The 19,573-nt window shown below is 34.2% G+C and overlaps 1 protein-coding gene across 1 annotated transcript in view; it reads left to right on the forward strand.

The window, feature by feature from the left end:
* The window catches only part of LOC137390735 (titin-like), a 133,535-nt gene that overhangs the window by 31 nt on the left and 113,931 nt on the right, over positions 1-19,573 (forward strand). The window contains exons 2-13 of the mRNA XM_068077057.1: positions 570-714; positions 1,426-1,637; positions 2,206-2,328; positions 4,778-4,963; positions 5,109-5,223; positions 6,415-6,545; positions 6,937-7,047; positions 7,897-8,013; positions 10,675-10,863; positions 12,174-12,358; positions 14,808-14,972; positions 17,372-17,480. Coding sequence (XP_067933158.1) covers positions 570-714; positions 1,426-1,637; positions 2,206-2,328; positions 4,778-4,963; positions 5,109-5,223; positions 6,415-6,545; positions 6,937-7,047; positions 7,897-8,013; positions 10,675-10,863; positions 12,174-12,358; positions 14,808-14,972; positions 17,372-17,480 — 1,788 coding nt within the window. The remainder of the gene's footprint in view (positions 1-569; positions 715-1,425; positions 1,638-2,205; positions 2,329-4,777; positions 4,964-5,108; positions 5,224-6,414; positions 6,546-6,936; positions 7,048-7,896; positions 8,014-10,674; positions 10,864-12,173; positions 12,359-14,807; positions 14,973-17,371; positions 17,481-19,573) is intronic.

The raw sequence follows: 19,573 nt of genomic DNA on the forward strand, positions 1-19,573 counted from the left end.
ATTGAACTGATGACACAAATTCAAAACTACTAAAAATGTGACAGCGTATCAAGAATATATCGACATGGGTGTTTATTGGTATAGGATGTGATACTGCCTTTTTTATTCTATCAGACGCTTATCTTGCATTAAAATATAATTTCTAGCTATTTTATGCCTGATGAAGTTTTATAAAAATGATGTCCATTGTGGCTGATTTGAATCAGCTAGTCATCAATGCAGAATTCAGAACGCAGAATGATTAGAAAATAGAAATTGATGTCAAAGTTATGATTTCTGTTCATTAATACGTGTATGTTTGTTAAGAGGATCATCCGTGCGAGTCGCGAGAGTGCCTACAATCGGCCGCATGCTGCCCATAGACCACGTGTTTGACATGTCTGCTATACCCTGTTCAATAACTTACTGATGGTACAATTGAAAAATACTAAAGCAACGAGAAACCACCATTTGTTCTTGATATGAATCTTTGTCCTCACCTCTCATCTTTACCATGCCAGGCTCTGACAATATATTATTTTTATTACTTGCGAAGTTAATGATCCAATTACTGTGTATGGACTTTGTAGTCAGTGGAGAAGTTCTTCAGGGAATATCAGGCAGTGTCTCTACAGCTCAAGTCAATCCAGAAAGGAGACTTTGAGAAAAGTTCAGATGAGCTCCAAAGCGCTTGGGAGAGTCTGATATGTTTACCTGAACCCTTATTGGTCACGGGTGAGTTTCTTACAGCCAATCCCTTGGTTGATACATTTATATATTTATATCCGATATGTACAACAACTCAGATAAAAATGAACACGATCAAAGATGGTCTCATTTCAAGTTGACCTTTGTGTTTGATGAGGACATCAGGATTGTGGATAGTGAGATATTGATCTTACTAGTTCAGATATTATAGAATTCATATGCGCATTGTCACTGACCTTTGAAATGTTTTTGACTATATTTACTTAAAATAAACCAAAAATAATAAATCCAACTTTGTCATCATGTGTGTGCGTGCGTGTCCGTGTGTTTTTTGCCGATTTTTGTCCAAACTTCGCACACATACTCCATGCCTACTGTTCTGCAAGATTGCGAAAAATATTTAGTTTCTAAACTCTATCAGATTCCTGAGGATCAATCACCTAAACACCCACCTGCTGACTATCTGATTGACATTGAAAGAAAATCTGGGCATCACCTGGCTTACCGCTAGTCCCAAATACTTTAGCCACATGTAATAGTTTTGTTTGTGAATTTTGAGTTGTTTTATAACATGAAACAGGCACATGTATACTGTAGACTAATGTTGTTGATGGAGAATATCAGTCTTCATTGTGACGTCTATGTTTATCACTCTTATTATTCTTATTATAATTGTCGTAAGGAAAGTCTGCTTTTACTGCTGAAAGTACTGCTTTGAAAGATTACTTTGGTACTTAGGCAAGCGACTTCTGCAAGAACTAATCTCAGTACACGAAGATGAAGAGAGTGGATTTATTATCAAGAATAGAGTGCTGAAATCGGAGGTACAAATAAGACGAGCTTTGCTAGATTTGGAAGCTATGTTTGAAGCGTGTCGACTTCGTGTTCAATTAAAGATGGAGGCTTCTAGCTCGTCTGAATTATCTCTTCTCAACCAGGAAATTAGAGAGGTTTGCAATTTTTAAGTTTCATTTTAACCTATCACCAATGTTTGGTTCTGAGAATCTCGCCAGTGCTGCAGCAGATAAATCTATTGCTCGCTAGTGCTGCTGCAGCAGATAAATCTATTGTTTTGTTGTTAGTATTTTACTTGTGTCAGCTGTTACACTTTAGCTTTTTCATTTACTTTTGAAATTTATTTGTTCTGGCATTTTTGTGACCTACATTAATGCAGCTGAAGGGTAAAGCTCTATACTATTGTCTACTTCCTGTTCAATTTCTAAGAAATGGCTTGATGAAGTGGATGGTGAAGATGGTGATAACCAACAACGCCTTGGTTACAGAAATATGAACAAAAAAGTCACCGAGTTATGAATAGATTTCCTAATGCCTCTATTAGTATAGAGTAGTACGGACTATGCTCCAATAGTATTGCTCTTAAAATAAATAAATTCTTTATAGAGTAGCCTGCCAATGGCTGTGATACTACTTGCTGACTGACCTCTTTTGTAGCGGCTTCCATTCCATGTTTTTTGATATTATTTCTGATACAGCCTCTGTTCTCTTGCGTCTGCGTAGATAGTTGACTGGATAAAAGGACCGGGGGAACAACTTCTCATTTCTCAAACTGAAATTGGAACTTCTGCAGAGACAGCTTTGAGCATCAGAAACAATCACAGAGCTTTGGAAAGCAAATACTTGGTATGATCATCAACGCCTTTTTCTATGTACAAAAGCTACTACCAATAAAGTTCATGAATAAAATATCTTCATAGATTTAGCATTCAAGTAGCACTGTATTGCGTCAGCTAACGGGTATTACATACATCTCATTACCTTGTTAATTTGTTGATAATTGTCCTTCCTTTTTTTCTCACCTGCATTGCTAATTTCATAGAGTGCGTGATCATAGAGTGGTTCCTTCATCAGAGGCTCTAAACCAGTAGTCTACTCCTGCTCCTTTAAAGTGGAACGTTAATATGCTGTTTGATTAGATGATCGCAAAACCGAGCTTTCATAGAAGCCAAGAATGAAAACCTCTATGGATATTTTATGCTTAAATTAACCACTTTTATTGTGGTTCAGACTAGGTTCATGAAATTGGAATTGTTTTAACATATCGTTACAAACGTGTACACTCAGATGAAATAGTTTGCTATATTGGAGTTGTGTTAACATGCTGTTACAAACATGTACTGTAACAGTAGGCACTATAGTTTACATTATACAAACAGTAAAATACATATAAATTGCCTAATTAATTCTAAAATCATTCCAAACTCACTCTTTTGGCCCTTCCAAAAGGACAAAACTAGACTTAACTTTTTTAATTTAAAGACTGAAAAGTAACTGTAGAATCAATGGTTTATAGCGACAAGCTTTTTACTTTTTTTATTAATTTTACTCGGTTTGTAGACCGTAATTATGGTAACTTTACAGCAAGTTGAAAAGAGCACACACCTTCAATGTTAATTTATGTCAATTTTTTTAGAGAGCAATGTTTATACTGCACAAAAAAGATATTGAACAATGTTTTGTGTGGTTAAAATATAGTAAAACAAAAATATATTTTTACTATACGTATTAAGAGTGGTATCCGAGATTAGAATAAGAGATAGCTTTCGACAAGACTAAAACTCGTTACAATCACCTTAGTAATCGACAGTCCAACGCCCGCACCTATCAATCGCTTTCAAGTAAATACATGTATTTCTGAATTATTGCACAGCTGCTTATTTTTTGTGCTTTGTCGACACACCTGACGGTCTCTAACAGCAAACTAGATTGCCTGAGTTCTAGTATATGTACGTAAAGAGAGAGGCGTATTCAGCATTTTCTGTCTCAAGTGGGGCAAGAGAGAAAACGATATTTTAAGGCTAACTATGAGATTCTCGTTATTCAAATTCGATTTGAGAACTTGCACTAACTTGACACTTTACGTTATAAGGAATTAATTACATTGTATGAAGCAAAAACTTTACGTACATTCTTTAAGTTACGTGGCATATACGTTATAGGAGGTAAATGTTATAGGTGCGTCTACTACACATGCAAATCAAATGGTTTGCTATACAGTCATACCTTGATATACGAGCCTAATGCGTTTTAGGAGCGAGCTCATATGTCAGTTCACTCATATCTCAAATCAGTTTTTTTTTATATAGAATTACTAAATACAAATTAATCCATTCCTACCCTCTGAGAAAACTACCTAAAAACGGGACATCACGATGGAGAATGTGTTTTTAATTGTTCTAACTCACCAGCTGACAGCTAACAAAACCTATGTAGTGGTTATAATCTGCAACAAAATGTAACAGTATGTACAGGACTATATGGAATTCTAACCTTCGAAACAGACAGCGGCGGTTAATAGCTTTCTGAGAAAGACCTGACGGCAACATGTTCGTTACGTTACATTTTTGTGACACTACATAACATAAACTTTAAAACTAACCTAATAAATTCAGTGTATTATACTCCCACTTAAAATAAGTTTGAATCTTACATTACACTAAACTTAATTCTAAGTTAATTTTCGCACATTTCTTGTTCCAGCTAGGCTCTTTTTGCCTTGCTTTGTGAGTCGCTTTCACCTTCACTTTTATCTGACCTTTTTAAACTTGAAACCAATCGACGCGATAAACTGACTGATGCTATTCTCCTAGGTGGCTTCTCGCACACTCAGCCACTTAGTGACCGCAGCGATAACTGTCTCTTATGCTCGTATCTCAAATTTGTTTCGTATATCAAACCTAAAATTTGCTTGGAATTTTTTTTGTATCTCAAATTTCCCATATGTTGGGTGTGACACTTGTATGCTGAGGTATGGCTGTATTAAAATTGTGTTAACAACCAATTATAAACATGTACACACAAATGAAACAGTTTGCTATATTGGAGTTGTGGTACCGTGCTGTTACAAACGCGTATATATTGTACACGCAAACAAAACAGTTTGTTGTATTGGAGTTATGCTCCCATGCTGTTAGAAACATGTGTGCACACAAATAAAGCTGTTTGCTATATTGGAGTTGCATTCCCATGCTGTTACAAAGATGTATGCGCAAATAAAACTGTTCGCTATATTGGAGTTGTGTTAACATGCTGTTACTAACTTGTACACACAAATAAAAGCGTTACATTGTAGACCACTTATAACAAGTATGCAAGACTGAGGCGCAAAGGCATTACCATATTTGATAAAGGAGCTCAAGCTAAACCTTCTGCCTGGCAAGGCTATTTAGACAGTATCTTCCACAACTTTGCTGGGAGATTGGAGAGAAGGCGTGTTATAGTCATCTCATCTGTCCAGTTTCACAATCTGGCACAACAGGTGCAAATAATAGTTTCCTTTAGTAAGCTCAGTGTTGATTATCACACTTTTCCTTCAGTTGCATTATGTTTGGTTATAAGTTAGGAGTTATTGGAAATCTTCACAGATATTTCACACCAACCTTGAAGCTATACAACTGTTGTAGATAACACAAAACCTGAGAGACCTGATAAGGGAACATGATGAGGCACTTGACACCAGAGATTCTGACGATACTCTGGAAAAAATTGCTGAGCTGAAGTTAAAACAGCAGCATCTGAGTATGAGAATTATTCGTTTATAGTCTTTGACCATTCCTTTTTACATATTTCACATGTTCTTGAGTTTTTCACCGTGTTGCAACTATTTACTTTTGCTGCTCAAGAAGTTGGATGAAAACATTCCTTGCAAAATTTTCATTCGCATCAGTTACTAACAACATGCGAGAGTAAAATAATTTGTTAACTCTAAGAGATGATAAAATTCATCCCCAGCCATTCCGCTCTCAGAGCCACAATCGTATACATGTTGGAATGAAGCACTAGTGGTTAGCTCAGAGGATGTACAAATTGTCATTCACATCAGTTATGAACTTGACTAGTTCAAGTGCATCGCATGGCTAATCTACACGTTTTCCTAAAGTTCACAGATCTCCGAACTCTATAGCTGTATAACTCCTTATTAGGAATGAAGTTTAACAGAAGAATCCTTTGCACATTCTCTAAACAATTCATGTAAATAAAATATTTAGGAATGTTCTTAATGATTCTTATTTAACTTTGGTTATTATGATGTTCTATTCGAGTAACTCTTCCAGATATGTTCATTATTAGTTACATTTGACAGATTTACTTTTTCGAATCTTTATCTCATTTAAATGTGTAAGTAATACGAAAATCCTTGCTACCACTTTTATATTAAAATAATATGTTTACTTAATAGTTTTCATTGACTACTGTTCTCCTAGGAGTTTATTTTATTTGTTTCCTCCTAGGTACGCTACCCTCGCTATTTTACATATTATTTGTGCAGTATTTTGGAGTAGGCAGTTTAGATGTTATGTTACTCTTCTTGTTAACACAATTTGATATAATAATTAACAGTATATATTATACACATTACTGTCTGAACTAACCCTTAGATAATCAAGGCTGATAAACTTGTATTTGTGCTCACTTTAGCCTCTAAGTACTATTACTTGATGCAAACAGGTGTACATGGGTGATGCTGTGCAAATTAATAGCCTTGACCTTCCTTGCCACTTTTATCGATACATTGTTTTGATGATCGGAGCCAGTCATGAGCGAGCCAAAATATTTTTATGAAAAATTTAACTGTAGAGCCCAGAATTCACCACAGCTGTTAAATAGTTAATTTTTTATGATTATGAAATATTAGCATTGCAACCTATTTTATCTATAGAAATGCGCAAATAAACTTCAATGTTCTAACAAGTTTACCATTGATTATAGGCAGACTTTCAAATAAATTGGCAACAGAAAGCAAGTTTCTGCTCAAGCACCTGTCATGCTCTGTCAAAGATGAGTGTGGGAATGACAAGAGTCACAACTATGATCCTGCCATTCATCGCATCTGGTCTGAGGTGAGACTACACGCACTTGCAGCATGATTAGCACCCATAGCCTGAATGTAAAGATCAGATTAAATTTAATGCTCTCATTTCTTTTACGCGAAGATCACTGCTAGTACTAGATAACATTATTAGTGTAATCGCTAATCATGTGAAATTCGCTTGTAAACTCATTCACATAATTGTCTGGCCAACTCATAATTTTACTGTGATAATGCACACTATTGGCTAGTCAGTGTACCACTTTCTCAGATATAAGACATTCTATTGGCTGGGCAGACTACTATGTTCTTTGCATACTATTTTTTGAAATAACCAAATAGGGATTATCTAAGGGATTATCCAGGGATAATAGGGATTATCTGTCTCCTGAGCGTTTTTAGTTTTGTTCTGTCATTCACAGACAAGGAAGTTGCTGTTGAAAGAACTAGAATGTCAGGAAATCTGCGAACAGAGACAACTCCGTCTGCAGCAGAATGTACAACTTGTAATGTTTGGAAACGATACCCAACAGGTTTGAATCTCTGTCTCCTGTTTATAAAGTCACTGATCTCATTGAAATCAGCTCATCCAGTAAAATACCTCTTAGCGCTTCATATACTGACAGCATGTGTAATACCTTTTTATTAATTGGATGTCGGTGGTGTTTTTAAAAGTAAGGCACAAGTATACTCCAGGTTGTCGATGTCAACTGACACACTATTGCTCAGCCTTACATTCCGCATATATGATATGGAAAGTAGAAATACTGAGTATGACTACTGTACTATTTAGATTTTGTGATGATCAAGTGTAGCCTTTGATCCTTGAAAACTAATGTTGTGTGTAATTTTTTAGTCAATAAATGCATTTAAACTACGCAACGCTGACCTACAATGTACAAATTATCTACACTGGTCTCAAAGTGAAAATTTTGACCGCTAGTCTAATGTAACAGGAAATTAAGCTCATATAAAAACATATATCATATGTAAACAAGTAATAAAGTAATAGTCAAGACAAAATAAATACTTATTTGTATAGCAATAATAAATTTTATTTGTTTAAAACAGTAATAAATACATATAATTACGTAAAACACTAAAATTATTGCATTATAAAAAACTTTATAAAAAACAAACTTTGAGATCTAAATTGTATGTAAAAACTAGATTGATAAGATAAGGATCAACAAAAGGAAACATATTGTTACTTTATCAAGTGACAAAGTAACCTGTAGGCTTACGTCTTCTTACGCTATGTTGGATATTATCACTTACTTATTTAAATTGACAGTTTTGTTCAATTTTTTATACTGTATGCTGTGAAGCTCACATGTTGAAGAGATTGGAAGTTGATGTCTGGCAGTATGTTATTGTTACAGTCTGTAGAGTGGATTAAAGAACTTTGTGATATCCTAGCGAAGAGAACCCTGCCCCACAGTATCCTTGACACTGATGAGCTGGTCTCATCTCATCAGAGATTAGAAACTCTTGCTCTGGTCTGTATTTATCAGGTTTCAGTTTTGATTGAGTCATGTTTTGTACACTAGGTAGGTTTAGACTAGGATCCAGCCATAAGTATTTGCATCAGTGTGAATATATACCGAGGTATTGACTCAGGCCAGGAACTCATCGGTGCCTCAGCTTCAACTCTTTTCGGTCAGCTTTTATAAGGCAAGATTCAGAATATTTCCAAAATTTCATATTCGTGATTTTTGATAGAAACTTTTGCTTTTAGTATAAAATTTTAAAAGATTTTAAAACTTTAAACTAACATTGTAGGAACTAGTAATAATCTACCTTATATGTATATGTATATGTATATGTATATGTATATGTATATGTATATGTATATGTATATGTATATGTATATGTATATGTATATGCATATGTATATGTATATGTATATATTATATGCAAACCTTTCAATACACAGCTTGTTTCCTCAGTTATCTGATAACGCTAATATTAATTATCACGTTCAGTCAAAGTAGATCTTGTACCAGTACAAATACACAAGTAATGATTTAGAGCAGATATTTTATATATTTCTTAACTTTATATCTTAAAAAATACTTTCAGCATGATTTTAACTGAAATAATGCTCTCTTAGCATGTCTTCCTTTGCTTCGTAAGTTAACCAGCTCTTTGCCATCAATGTTTGTCTCGTACTGATCACTGTAAGCTCTAAAGAGGACTTCTGTTTCAATTGTCCTAATTCTGTAACCCGCTTCTTTGCTTCAAATGTTTTAACTATAAATGTTCATTTTATACATCGAGTAGGTTGTATAACTACACATTTATTTATGTAATAATCATATCATTTTGCCAGTACTATTTCCAGCAATGGATCTTTCTGACAAGCACAAACAAGTCTTTTTAAATGTAATTAATTAAAATAATAATACATACCACAATAATCTCAAAAACTTCTCATATGAAGAAGTATTTACACATGTCTGCTGTTGGTGCAGAGAGTGTTAATAATTACAAGTACTATTTCACTGGTATTTTTTCAACTTATAGTTTTGTTGAAGACTGGAAAACACTTTGTTTTTTCATTAGTTCACCTGGTCAGATTAATCTAATGGTGTTAATTGCTAGTAAGTTGATATCTGAAGAGACCATTCAACAGCCATAACAGCTTTCAGCCACGTAATACTGTAGTGTACTAATGACCTACTCAACATATCGGTCTACCATTATTTTGTAAATGTAAGTCTAGACATTTTAGGAAGCACTGTCAATAAAATTTGAAGTAATAACTAAACAATTATTAGTATAGTACCCAGTATACAGTATTATTAGTATAGTACCCAGTGAATATTATGTGCATCTCAAACTTTTCATCACTTCATGAACATATGTACTAAAGTCTAGCATTCAATTATTATCAGCTATAAGAGCATTATTTAGTTAGGTTTGGATTTCCATAATTAACAACTTGCATTTTATTAGTCGAGAAGATATAGAACACAGAGAGTACTTAGCTTTAATGCCGAAGATGACAGGTATGCATGAAGCAGGATTATGCAAAGAGAGAGCAAGTCTTACTAGTATACAGGGGGAGAGGGGGGCTAGTATATACAATCCTCAGCTTTCTTATGCCTAGACAGAGTTCTGATGATAGAAACATTATAGGTTGATGTCAGACACTCCTTTATTATTTGCTTATTGTAGATATATGTATATGATATCATTTAATGGTGAGCATCCGGAGGAGATACTATTATGTTATAATCATTGCTTTTTGAGTTGTTGTATAAGTCATTGTATTATTCTGTTAGTTGGTGACTTTACTTTTCTGATATAGTCTATAAGAGTTGGTCCACCCATATAATATTGCCATTGATATAACATATTTCCATAGATACATTACATCGTTTATATTCACAAAACATATGATTTATTATATCATTTATACACTATATATATTCACAAAACATATGATATATTATATCATTTATATATATATATTCACAAAACATATGATATATTATATCATTTATATATATATTCACAAAACATATGATATATTTTATCATTTATATATATATTCACAAAACATATGATATATTATATCATTTATATATATTCACAAAACATATGATATATTATATCATTATATAAAAAATTCACAAAACATATGATATATAATATCATTTAAATATATTCACAAAACATATGATATATTATATCATTTACACATGTATAACAAATTCACAAAACATACGATATATTAGGTGTGTAACTATTTCATGTTCATAAAATACATATGACTACATATGCTTAGGTAGATTATTAATATTTTATAAATGCTGTTTCTCTTCTGAACATAAATAATTTTGCTTATTTTCTTGTCACGTTTCACTTACGTTCTGTTTTTCGAGACTCACACGCTCGTTGTTGAAGCATGAGGTATGATCAAAATTATAACCGTTTCATGAATCATAAACCAGTCTGCTCTTAGTTAATATTTGCTCACTCGCACTTCAGTCTTAAAGAATTTGGCAGACTATATACGGTTGGCCACGAAATTATGCAGCTTATCGCTATGGTCATAAATATTAGTGTCGCAATAAAACCATCTTCCCTCACAGCCCATAAAGTTTGCTACCAGAAATGTTAATTGCTGCATGCAGATGTTTTGCTATACACAGGCAGTGTATGACTACGGCAGACATTCGGTGGAGGCTGCTGCTGCACTGAACGACTCTCAAGTTAATCCTAAAACAGCGAACAAGCGTAGTGCTCTGTTGAAGGAGACGTGGAGGAAGTTCTCTTCTTCTCTAGATAGTGCGAGGGAGAGAGTGAGCATGGCAAAGGAATTCCATGAAGGAGCTGATGAGGTAAACCCTTCAAACAAACTAGTACAGGCTACATATGTTCAAAGGCTAGTTTTACTTACAGTGATTCACGGACAACTAGTGTGGTTGGCTGATTTTGTTTTTAAAAAGTTCATGTGTGGTTTGTGTGTTTAATTGTAGTCCAACGTCAGTTGTTGACCTATTGACCTATTGAATCCATTAGAAAAAGTGTTTCAAAAAGCAAATTGATTAAAACTTGTTAAAGCATTTCTACATAATTTTACATAATAAACTGTGTTGAAAGAGAGCAGGTGATATAAATTACACTAAATTTCTCAATAATACTCGATCAATAGAAAAGGCTAGTCAAGGAGTCTATTGCCATATCTCTCTTAGCTTATACTCCTTTGTTTCCTCAAATCTTTGTGTAAAACAAACCGTGAAGAAATGGTTTTATTTCAATAAAATCATTTCTATTTTCATTAAACTTTGTTTTGAATATAACAAGTTTTATTTAAAATAAAGCTTGTTTTATTCTTATAAAAGATACAATAGAAATATTACACTAATACAATATGGAAAAACAAAATACATAAAAAGGAGAGCTGAGAAAAAGAACAGAGAGACAGTTGGCAATCAAGCCGCATTGTCGGGTTTCTTCAGCTTTTCTCGGTGGTGTTTTACTTCTGTATTTCTGAAGCAAAACCGTCTTGAATTGTTTGTTCAAACTCAATTTCTGTGTGATCTGAGATGTTCAAAAATCTAGGTTGGACTGTAATTGGTTACCTTTTGGCTGTTTCCATGTGAGAAAGTATACTTGACATTTTAATCTCTCAGAGATGCGATTAATATTATTATAGGACTGCATGAAACACCACATACAGCAAGTGTTGGTATTAAAATGTTATTCTCTGCTATGTTTCGACTACTAGTTCTGTTATTCTTAGAGTACGCAGTCAGGGTAGTGTTTTACTGTTCACTTTTTAGTGTTTTTAATAGGCTGTTATAAATTGTGACTGTATCGGAGTCCAAAACGGGCTTGTAGACTTGATTTTAAGGAGAAAGTATAAGCTGTCAGCACTGCAAGTGTTAATAATGAAGTAGAAGTAGAGCTTAATTTAAATGTTTAATCTTGTCAGCAGAGGCATGTTTTTCAGGTAGTTATCCTATAACTACCTGCGAAGAAGATCTCTTGTCTCATTCAAGATGTCAGTTGCAAATAAAATATATTAATATGATAGAAAATTGTGATTGCCGTTTGTTTATCCATCCAATCTTTCTTAGTAAGCGATTATAGAGTTAGGTTTATTGTTCAAACCTATTTATGACATGTTCCGCCAATCAATTGACAGCTTCTGGAGGTGGTTGAAAAGCTCCTTATAACAATCAAGTTAAAGTTTAATGCCTCTGCTGACAACTATGTAGAACTGTTGGAGAGGTTTTTCCAGCAGCATGGCATATCTGCAGAGAAGTTTGTAAAGGACTACCTTAATATTGTCAAACTCGGCAATGAATTACTTGAGGAACATGGACCAAGGTAACAGATCTTCTGCTTATACACATGGTTTCTGTTTGTCTCTCTTTGTATATTCAAGTATACAATGAGAGACAAATCGATTCAAATTTGTCTTCTCATTGTATACTAACAGATTTGTGGCTATTGATATACAATGAGAAGACAAACTCGAACCAGAATATCAACAGCCTTGTGGCTGTTGATATTTTCGTTAACCTAATACAGTCAAACCTCTAAAAAGAAAGTTAATTCTCAAACTCTTTTATAAGAGCTTACTGTAATTCATATAATTAGTTCCTCAGTCTAATGACCTAATTTTTGATAACTCTATATACATGGATATTAATCTCAGTGTTTGTCTTTTTGACTTTTTGTACACCGTATGTCCAACTATGGCAATTAAAATCTAGCAATGAAAAATCCACACCGTAGAAGATTTTATCTCAAAATCTCCCGTTTACATGGCGACAAGCTAACCCATCAAGCTACAGGGGATAAAATGGTTTCATCTGGGTTTCAATGGGTTCAATGACTGATAGTCATTATGTATGTTACAATACGCATAGTGACTCTGCGTTACGCTCATCATCACTAAAGCTTACTCTTATTAGCAAGTTTAGCAATATGCATACTAGCTTAATCAAATTACCAATGGCAACTAAATTACCTGCCATTATTTATAAGCTGTTTTTCAATACCCATGCAACACCGGGCATGTACTACATGTATTACATGTAATTGCACATAACTTTGAAACATGCATTTTTTAGCTATCGAAAAAATACAAAATGTAAAAAACTTCACAATATTATGTTTTAATTAAATATTGTGAAGTTTTTTACATTTTGTTTTTTTCGATAGCTAAAAATTGCATGTTTCAATGTTATGTGCAATTAAATGTTAATAGTTTAATGTAGCCTATTGATTAATGTTAAATAGTTAATGTAGTTAAATACAGATGGATAAATAGACAGACAGACATTGGATAAATAGACAGACAGATGGATAAATAGATAAATAGATAGATGGATAAATAGATAGATGGATAAATAGATAGATAAATAGATTGATAAATAGACAGACAGACAGACAGATAGATAGATAAATAGATAGATAAATAGATAGATAGATTTCCAATCAAGCACACACGTAGACGTTTGGACACAATCGGACAAACAATGTAGAAACACACCCATGCACACACTTGAGATTTATTAATAGAAATGGTATTGGGTTTTGCTATGTTGTTATGCAACTATCCTGAGATATGACAACTCCTATAGACTCAGCATCCTTCAATGTATTGCTCAATATGCTGTATGACTATAATAATTTCTCTAAACTGAATGTATCACTTGCAGACAGTATAATTACCTATATGAGAAGATTATTGTATGAATTATATTATTCACTGTACAATATGACTGTATGTCAAGGTCACACAATCTATTATTCAATAGTCTTCTATGCCACAATTTAACTAGCTTAAATTCCTGTAGGATTGAAAATAAATTTTTGTGTAAAAGTAACAAAGCCACATCTTCACCAGCTAAGTCTGTGATATGTATCATGGTGCGACCCTTACCTGTTTGAGGTCATGAGTTTCAGCTACTTGCTATCTTCTAGATTTCAGCAATCAGAGGCTTATTAGTTTATACACTTTGGAAAGATATTCACCAGAGCTGAGTTAGTTCAGCGTAAATTACTATCTCATGCATAGTTTTATTCACATTCCTCCAAAAATAAGAACTTGTTTATTAGCAAACAAATTTTTAAGAATTTCGGGATAGCATTTGCCTAAGATCTAATAACTGATAAAATAGTATAGATTCTATTATCAGGAGTTCACTTGTAGATAGTTTGTGTATTTGTAGTTTTGTATAGAAGAACTGTAAGACATTTGAATATGGTTCAAATGACTCAACAAAAACATTCTATGGAATAATTGATGACATTGCCTGGCAGGCTTAACTTAATCACCTCTGCTAGACGCACAACTCTCAAGTTGGTTTAACTTGAAACAATTCAGTCGAGACAGCTGTTTCACTAGGCCTGTGATGTTTTTATGTGGTGTTTCTCTGTTATGTCAGCAGTCGGCACTATCTACCGTAGAATCTTTATTTGAACGCCATGGCACTCTATTTTTCAACCCTTTCCCTATAGCGGCGGTCAAATCGAGGTGGCGTTCAATTAGAAGTTTTACAGTCTTTTGTGCATACCAACGAGAGTTTAAGAATTGATGATAAAATGAGTTCATTGGTAGACAAGTACTAACATGATTTCTGTTTTGAAACAATGAGTATGGGGTGCTTATTGTGATGCAGTATGCAGACTTGCAGTCATTGGTAGAAGGTGGTACCATGTCTATATTCCATTGCAGAAACTGATGAAAGCAAGTTAATTTGTTTTATATCAATAACAATGGCATCACTTACATATAGTAAAGCATTATTTATCTTTGCATGGGCAGGGATGCAGAGAGCGAGGTTCCTTTATATCTGAGGCCCACAGCCAAGGTAGAAATGAAAATGCTCACCTTGCATGTTAAGATGCTGGAGTTATTTCCTCATGCGAACATTCCTTCTTTCGTTCCTGTGTATACCAAACAGTTCTGCAATCCGTCTTTTGGACTCCGGTAAGATACTTTACAACCTCAAGTATAACAGGATTAGGACAGTAATAATAATTACCACTTAATATTCTTACTTACGTACCTATTGGATATTTAGTATTAATTATAATTAGCTCTTTTATTGATGACTGAATAAAAAAATATGAAATTTTACATAATAGCAATAGATATGCAATTTTACATAATAGCAATAGATAGGCAATTTTACATAATAGCAATAGATATCCAATTTTACATAATAGCAATAGATATCCAATTTTACATAATAGCAATAGATCTGCAATTTTACATAATATCAATAGATATGCAATTTTAAGTCTATGTTGTATATATGGTCTCCATATTATTCTTACAGGATTTAAAAATGCCAGATAATGGGATGGATAGCTGATATTTATAATGTGTAGGAGTTTCTTTTCTTATACATCTTAACATTATTTGTTACCATATAAATCTATGCTGTCATGTGCTGTTATACGTTGTCATGTGCTGTCATGTACTGTCATGTGCTGTCATGCGCTGTCATGTGCTGTTATACGCTGTCATGTGCTGTCATGTACTGTCATATGCTGTTATGTGCTGTCATGTGCTGTCATGCGCTGTCATGTGCTGTTATACGCTGTCATGTGCTGTTATACTCTGTCATGTGCTGTTATGTGCTGTTATACGCTGTCATGTGCTGTCATATGCTGTCATACACTGTCATGTGCTGTTATACGCTGTTATGCGCTGTTATACGCTGTCATGTGATGTTATACGCTGTCATGCATGGTCATACGCTGTCATGCGCTGTCATGCGCTGACATGCGCTGTCATGTGCTGTTATACGCTGTCATGCGCTGTCATGTGCTGTTATACTCTGTTATGCGCTGTCATGTGCTGCCATACGCTGTCATGTGCTGTTATACGCTGTCATGTGCTGTCATATGCTGTCATACACTGTCATGTGCTGTTATACGCTGTTATGCGCTGTTATACGCTGTCATGTGCTGTCATACGCTGTCATGTGCTGTTGTATGCTGTCAGGTGATGTTATACGCTGTCATGCACGGTCATATGCTGTCATGTGTTGTCATATGCTGTCATGCGCTGTCATATGCTGCATGAATAATTATTAAGTTGTTATTAATGGTTGTTATGTATTGAGTATGTTGAGTATTGTTGTATATGTTATTGTATTGTTATGTATTGTTGTATTGAGTTGTTATTATGTTCTTGCTGAACAGTTTCAACATAATTTTATTTGTTGTCTTTAGCAGACCATTTCATTTAGAGGCATTTAATGTCGTTTTATACTACACATACATGTACATACATGTACATTCTCAGGCTGAACCTCTTAAGAAGTATAAACATGTGCTTGCTTATTTATCTGTATCAACCTTATCTTAAAATAAACTCAAAATATTCATTTGAACGAGACTATCATATATGCTGCCAGCACCAAGTAAGTTCTGCTAGAAACACTCACGTACAGTATATGCATATTTGATGACAAAGTCGTCTTTTTTGTTGGCCATGCAAAATAGCTAATCATGGCTAATCACACCCAATAAGCTCCTTACAATAATCCTAATTTTAATTTTTAAGAATTTTTATTAGAATTATTTTAGGATTTGCCAAAATTTTTCCATTTATTACATCAGCTTGAAACCGTTCGCAACTATAATAAAATTTTATATTCTTTAAACACATGTGAAAATTTAAGTTAATATAATAGAACGAATAGACTCTTAACATTGTTTAAACAACTGTTACAGTTATTATATTATTTGTATCACATCACTGGATGTTAGTAATTGACGTTGCTATTGAAACTACTACCTACTGTTATTCAAACACTGGATGGACTCAGTATTTTAAACTTTTGAAATAATCACATTATAAACTTCAAGTTATTGAGAAACATAACAGTTCCCAACTTTTAAAATATTTCTTCAAAAATATATTAACTAATTAAAGTTGTAACTTACTTGTAGTTTCATGCACATTATAGCAAAATGCATATTATGTGCTAACTGGTTTAAATTGTATTCACGCAAACACTTTTGTTCTGTGGAAGCAGACTTTGTTAGATAAAGTATTTTTCTGTAGCAAACTATTGGAAAAAATGATTTTTCAAATCTTTTTAGTAAAGTTCATTGTAAAGTTTAAGAATTAGATTGTAAAAATTCGAATATCTAGTTTATAATCAGTAATTGTATTACAAACAAAATGTAAAATTGTCTATATAGGCTATTTGAATGCAAAAAACAGTATTTGATGAAATTGGAATTAGTGACAATGCTGTAAACTTTTTTATTACATTTTTTTGTTGTTGCTAGAATTGTTGTTACAATGTTCAATGACGTTGAATAAAATTTGTTGCTATACATATATATTGTTACATATACACCACTCAGGTCCAAGACAGTTCGCCAATTTCTCTCCACTACCGCATCAGCATTTGACTGGGACAAGCAAAAAGTTTCTCTGCTCAATGCCGATGAGCTCAGCCTGATAGTGCAGAAGGTAAATATTTAACTGCTAGTTATCATATGTATGTATGTAAGTTGGCAATGCTGTGTACATCTTTTGGAGTTGTCTTAATTACACACGCAGCTTATCGTCTTCTTGTATTTTGGGACAATATAGAAATACACGGAGATAGCTACATGTTTGAAATGTGTGAACATTTGCTAAAATTTATATCAAGCTGAAGCTGATAACATTTTACTTATCACTGTTTAATTGTATTATAAAAAGCCAATCAAAACATCTGGCTGATGTATCATAGTCATTGCTTTCAGATAACAATCTCCTTATCATCTTTTTTGACACATTGTTCTGCTATTTTTTTCACAAGTCGTTGTAAAAACTTACAATAAATCTGTACCAAGACAATGAATAGCATCGGATCATTTCAGTTTTTCTTTTTATATGCTTCAACTTTAGACTATTTAAACTTGTACTTGTTGCCTTCTTTGGTCTGGTTCACCAGCAGCTATTCATTCGAGTGGTGGATTACCAGCAGCTATCCATAGGAGCTAAAAGTGGAAATTTTAGAGAGAGTTGATAACTCTACAAAGCATAATGAAAGTCAGATTTCCTGTACTACCAGCTGTCTGTCATTGCAACAATTAGTCAGCCGTGCCAAGTCAACAGAAGACAATTTCTTAGGCATGTTTTTTAAACTTAGTTAACTCTATTTATTCCCAGTTTCAATAAGATGCAATATCTACAGTATGGCATCGCTGACTTGAGCATTTAATGCTCGCACTAGATAAATTCTCACATTCCTTATCTTAGTCAGCAGTTATTCAAATCATCAGCTACAATTAGTCTGCTAATTAAAGAGTAACATCTTCATTGACTGTTTGCTGCCGGAGACCGGTAGTTCACACGCGCAGCTGGCTATGAAGACAGCACGGCAGTAAGTAGAGCCAACAGCTAGTTCAGTGAACTTGTAGCATTGCTGCCAGTCAAACTCTAGATAGACATACTGATTGGGATGATTTACGCCGCTACTAGAGGTAGTTGCTCATGAACCCTCCCCTAATTGCCATCAACCTATTTGGTTTGCTATACACAACTGTCTGCTCTCCAGTCATCTTAGTTGAGATTCTCTCCTGTAAGGTTGGGGGGTCTTCGATTATGCCCTTCACGGGTTAATTACCTGATTCATCAGTTGCGAATAAGAAATATTTACAGAGCATGTGCGCTAACATTTTACCTGTGATATAATTATGATGGAGCAGCAGCGCCCATTGCTACATTAATTACCAGCAGTCAGTGGGTTAGACGATCTCTTCTCGATCGGCTGGCTTATGGAATTTCGATTCCTCCATCTGCATCCGTAAGTTGTTACGGTGCAGAACACAACAAGATGGAGGTAAACTCTTCAAAGAATCAACTTGTACGGCAGCAGGGCCCAAGCCCTGCGCCTGGACAAGCTACGAGCGTAGCTACAGTAGCTATACAGTCAGGGCAGAGTCGAGTGGTCATAGCCGTTTTACGCGTAAGTCTCTAGCTCTTCCTTGGTTTATAAAAACAATCGCTCAACCACTCTGTTGTTCTATTATTCACTTCTAAAGTGTGTCACAGGTATAAGTACTAGCCAAGAATTGCTCTCTAAGTAACTTACTTTGTAATGTTATTAAGAATGCACGTACCCAAAATTTTAGCTTATCTTATCAGAATTTGTCGGTATTTGTCTAGCATTTGCGATTGTTTTTTATGTTTGATGGGATCTGACTGCTGGGATGTTTCAAGATTGAACTCGACAAAACTTTATTACAGTTAAAACGCTCAGGATAAGCGAAAATGAGATTATGACATCTATGGTTGCAATTTGGCAAAATGACTGACAGTATAAAGGCGTTGTTTAGAGATGAGCTTACACAAGATTTTAGTAGATGTCATCAGAAAGTATCGATATTTTTCTATCATTTGTGATTGTTTTTGATGTTTGAGATGATCTGACTGCCAGGATGTTTCAAGATTGAAATCGACAAAACTTTATCACAGTTAAAATGCTCAGAATCAAGCTAAAGTGCAATTATGACGTCTTCAGTTGCACCTCGGCAAAGTGACTGACAGAAACACGTAACGCTGCAACCTGAATG

The sequence above is a fragment of the Watersipora subatra genome, chromosome 3 (assembly GCF_963576615.1).
Source record: "Watersipora subatra chromosome 3, tzWatSuba1.1, whole genome shotgun sequence".
Classification (NCBI taxonomy): Eukaryota; Metazoa; Bryozoa; class Gymnolaemata; order Cheilostomatida; family Watersiporidae; genus Watersipora; species Watersipora subatra.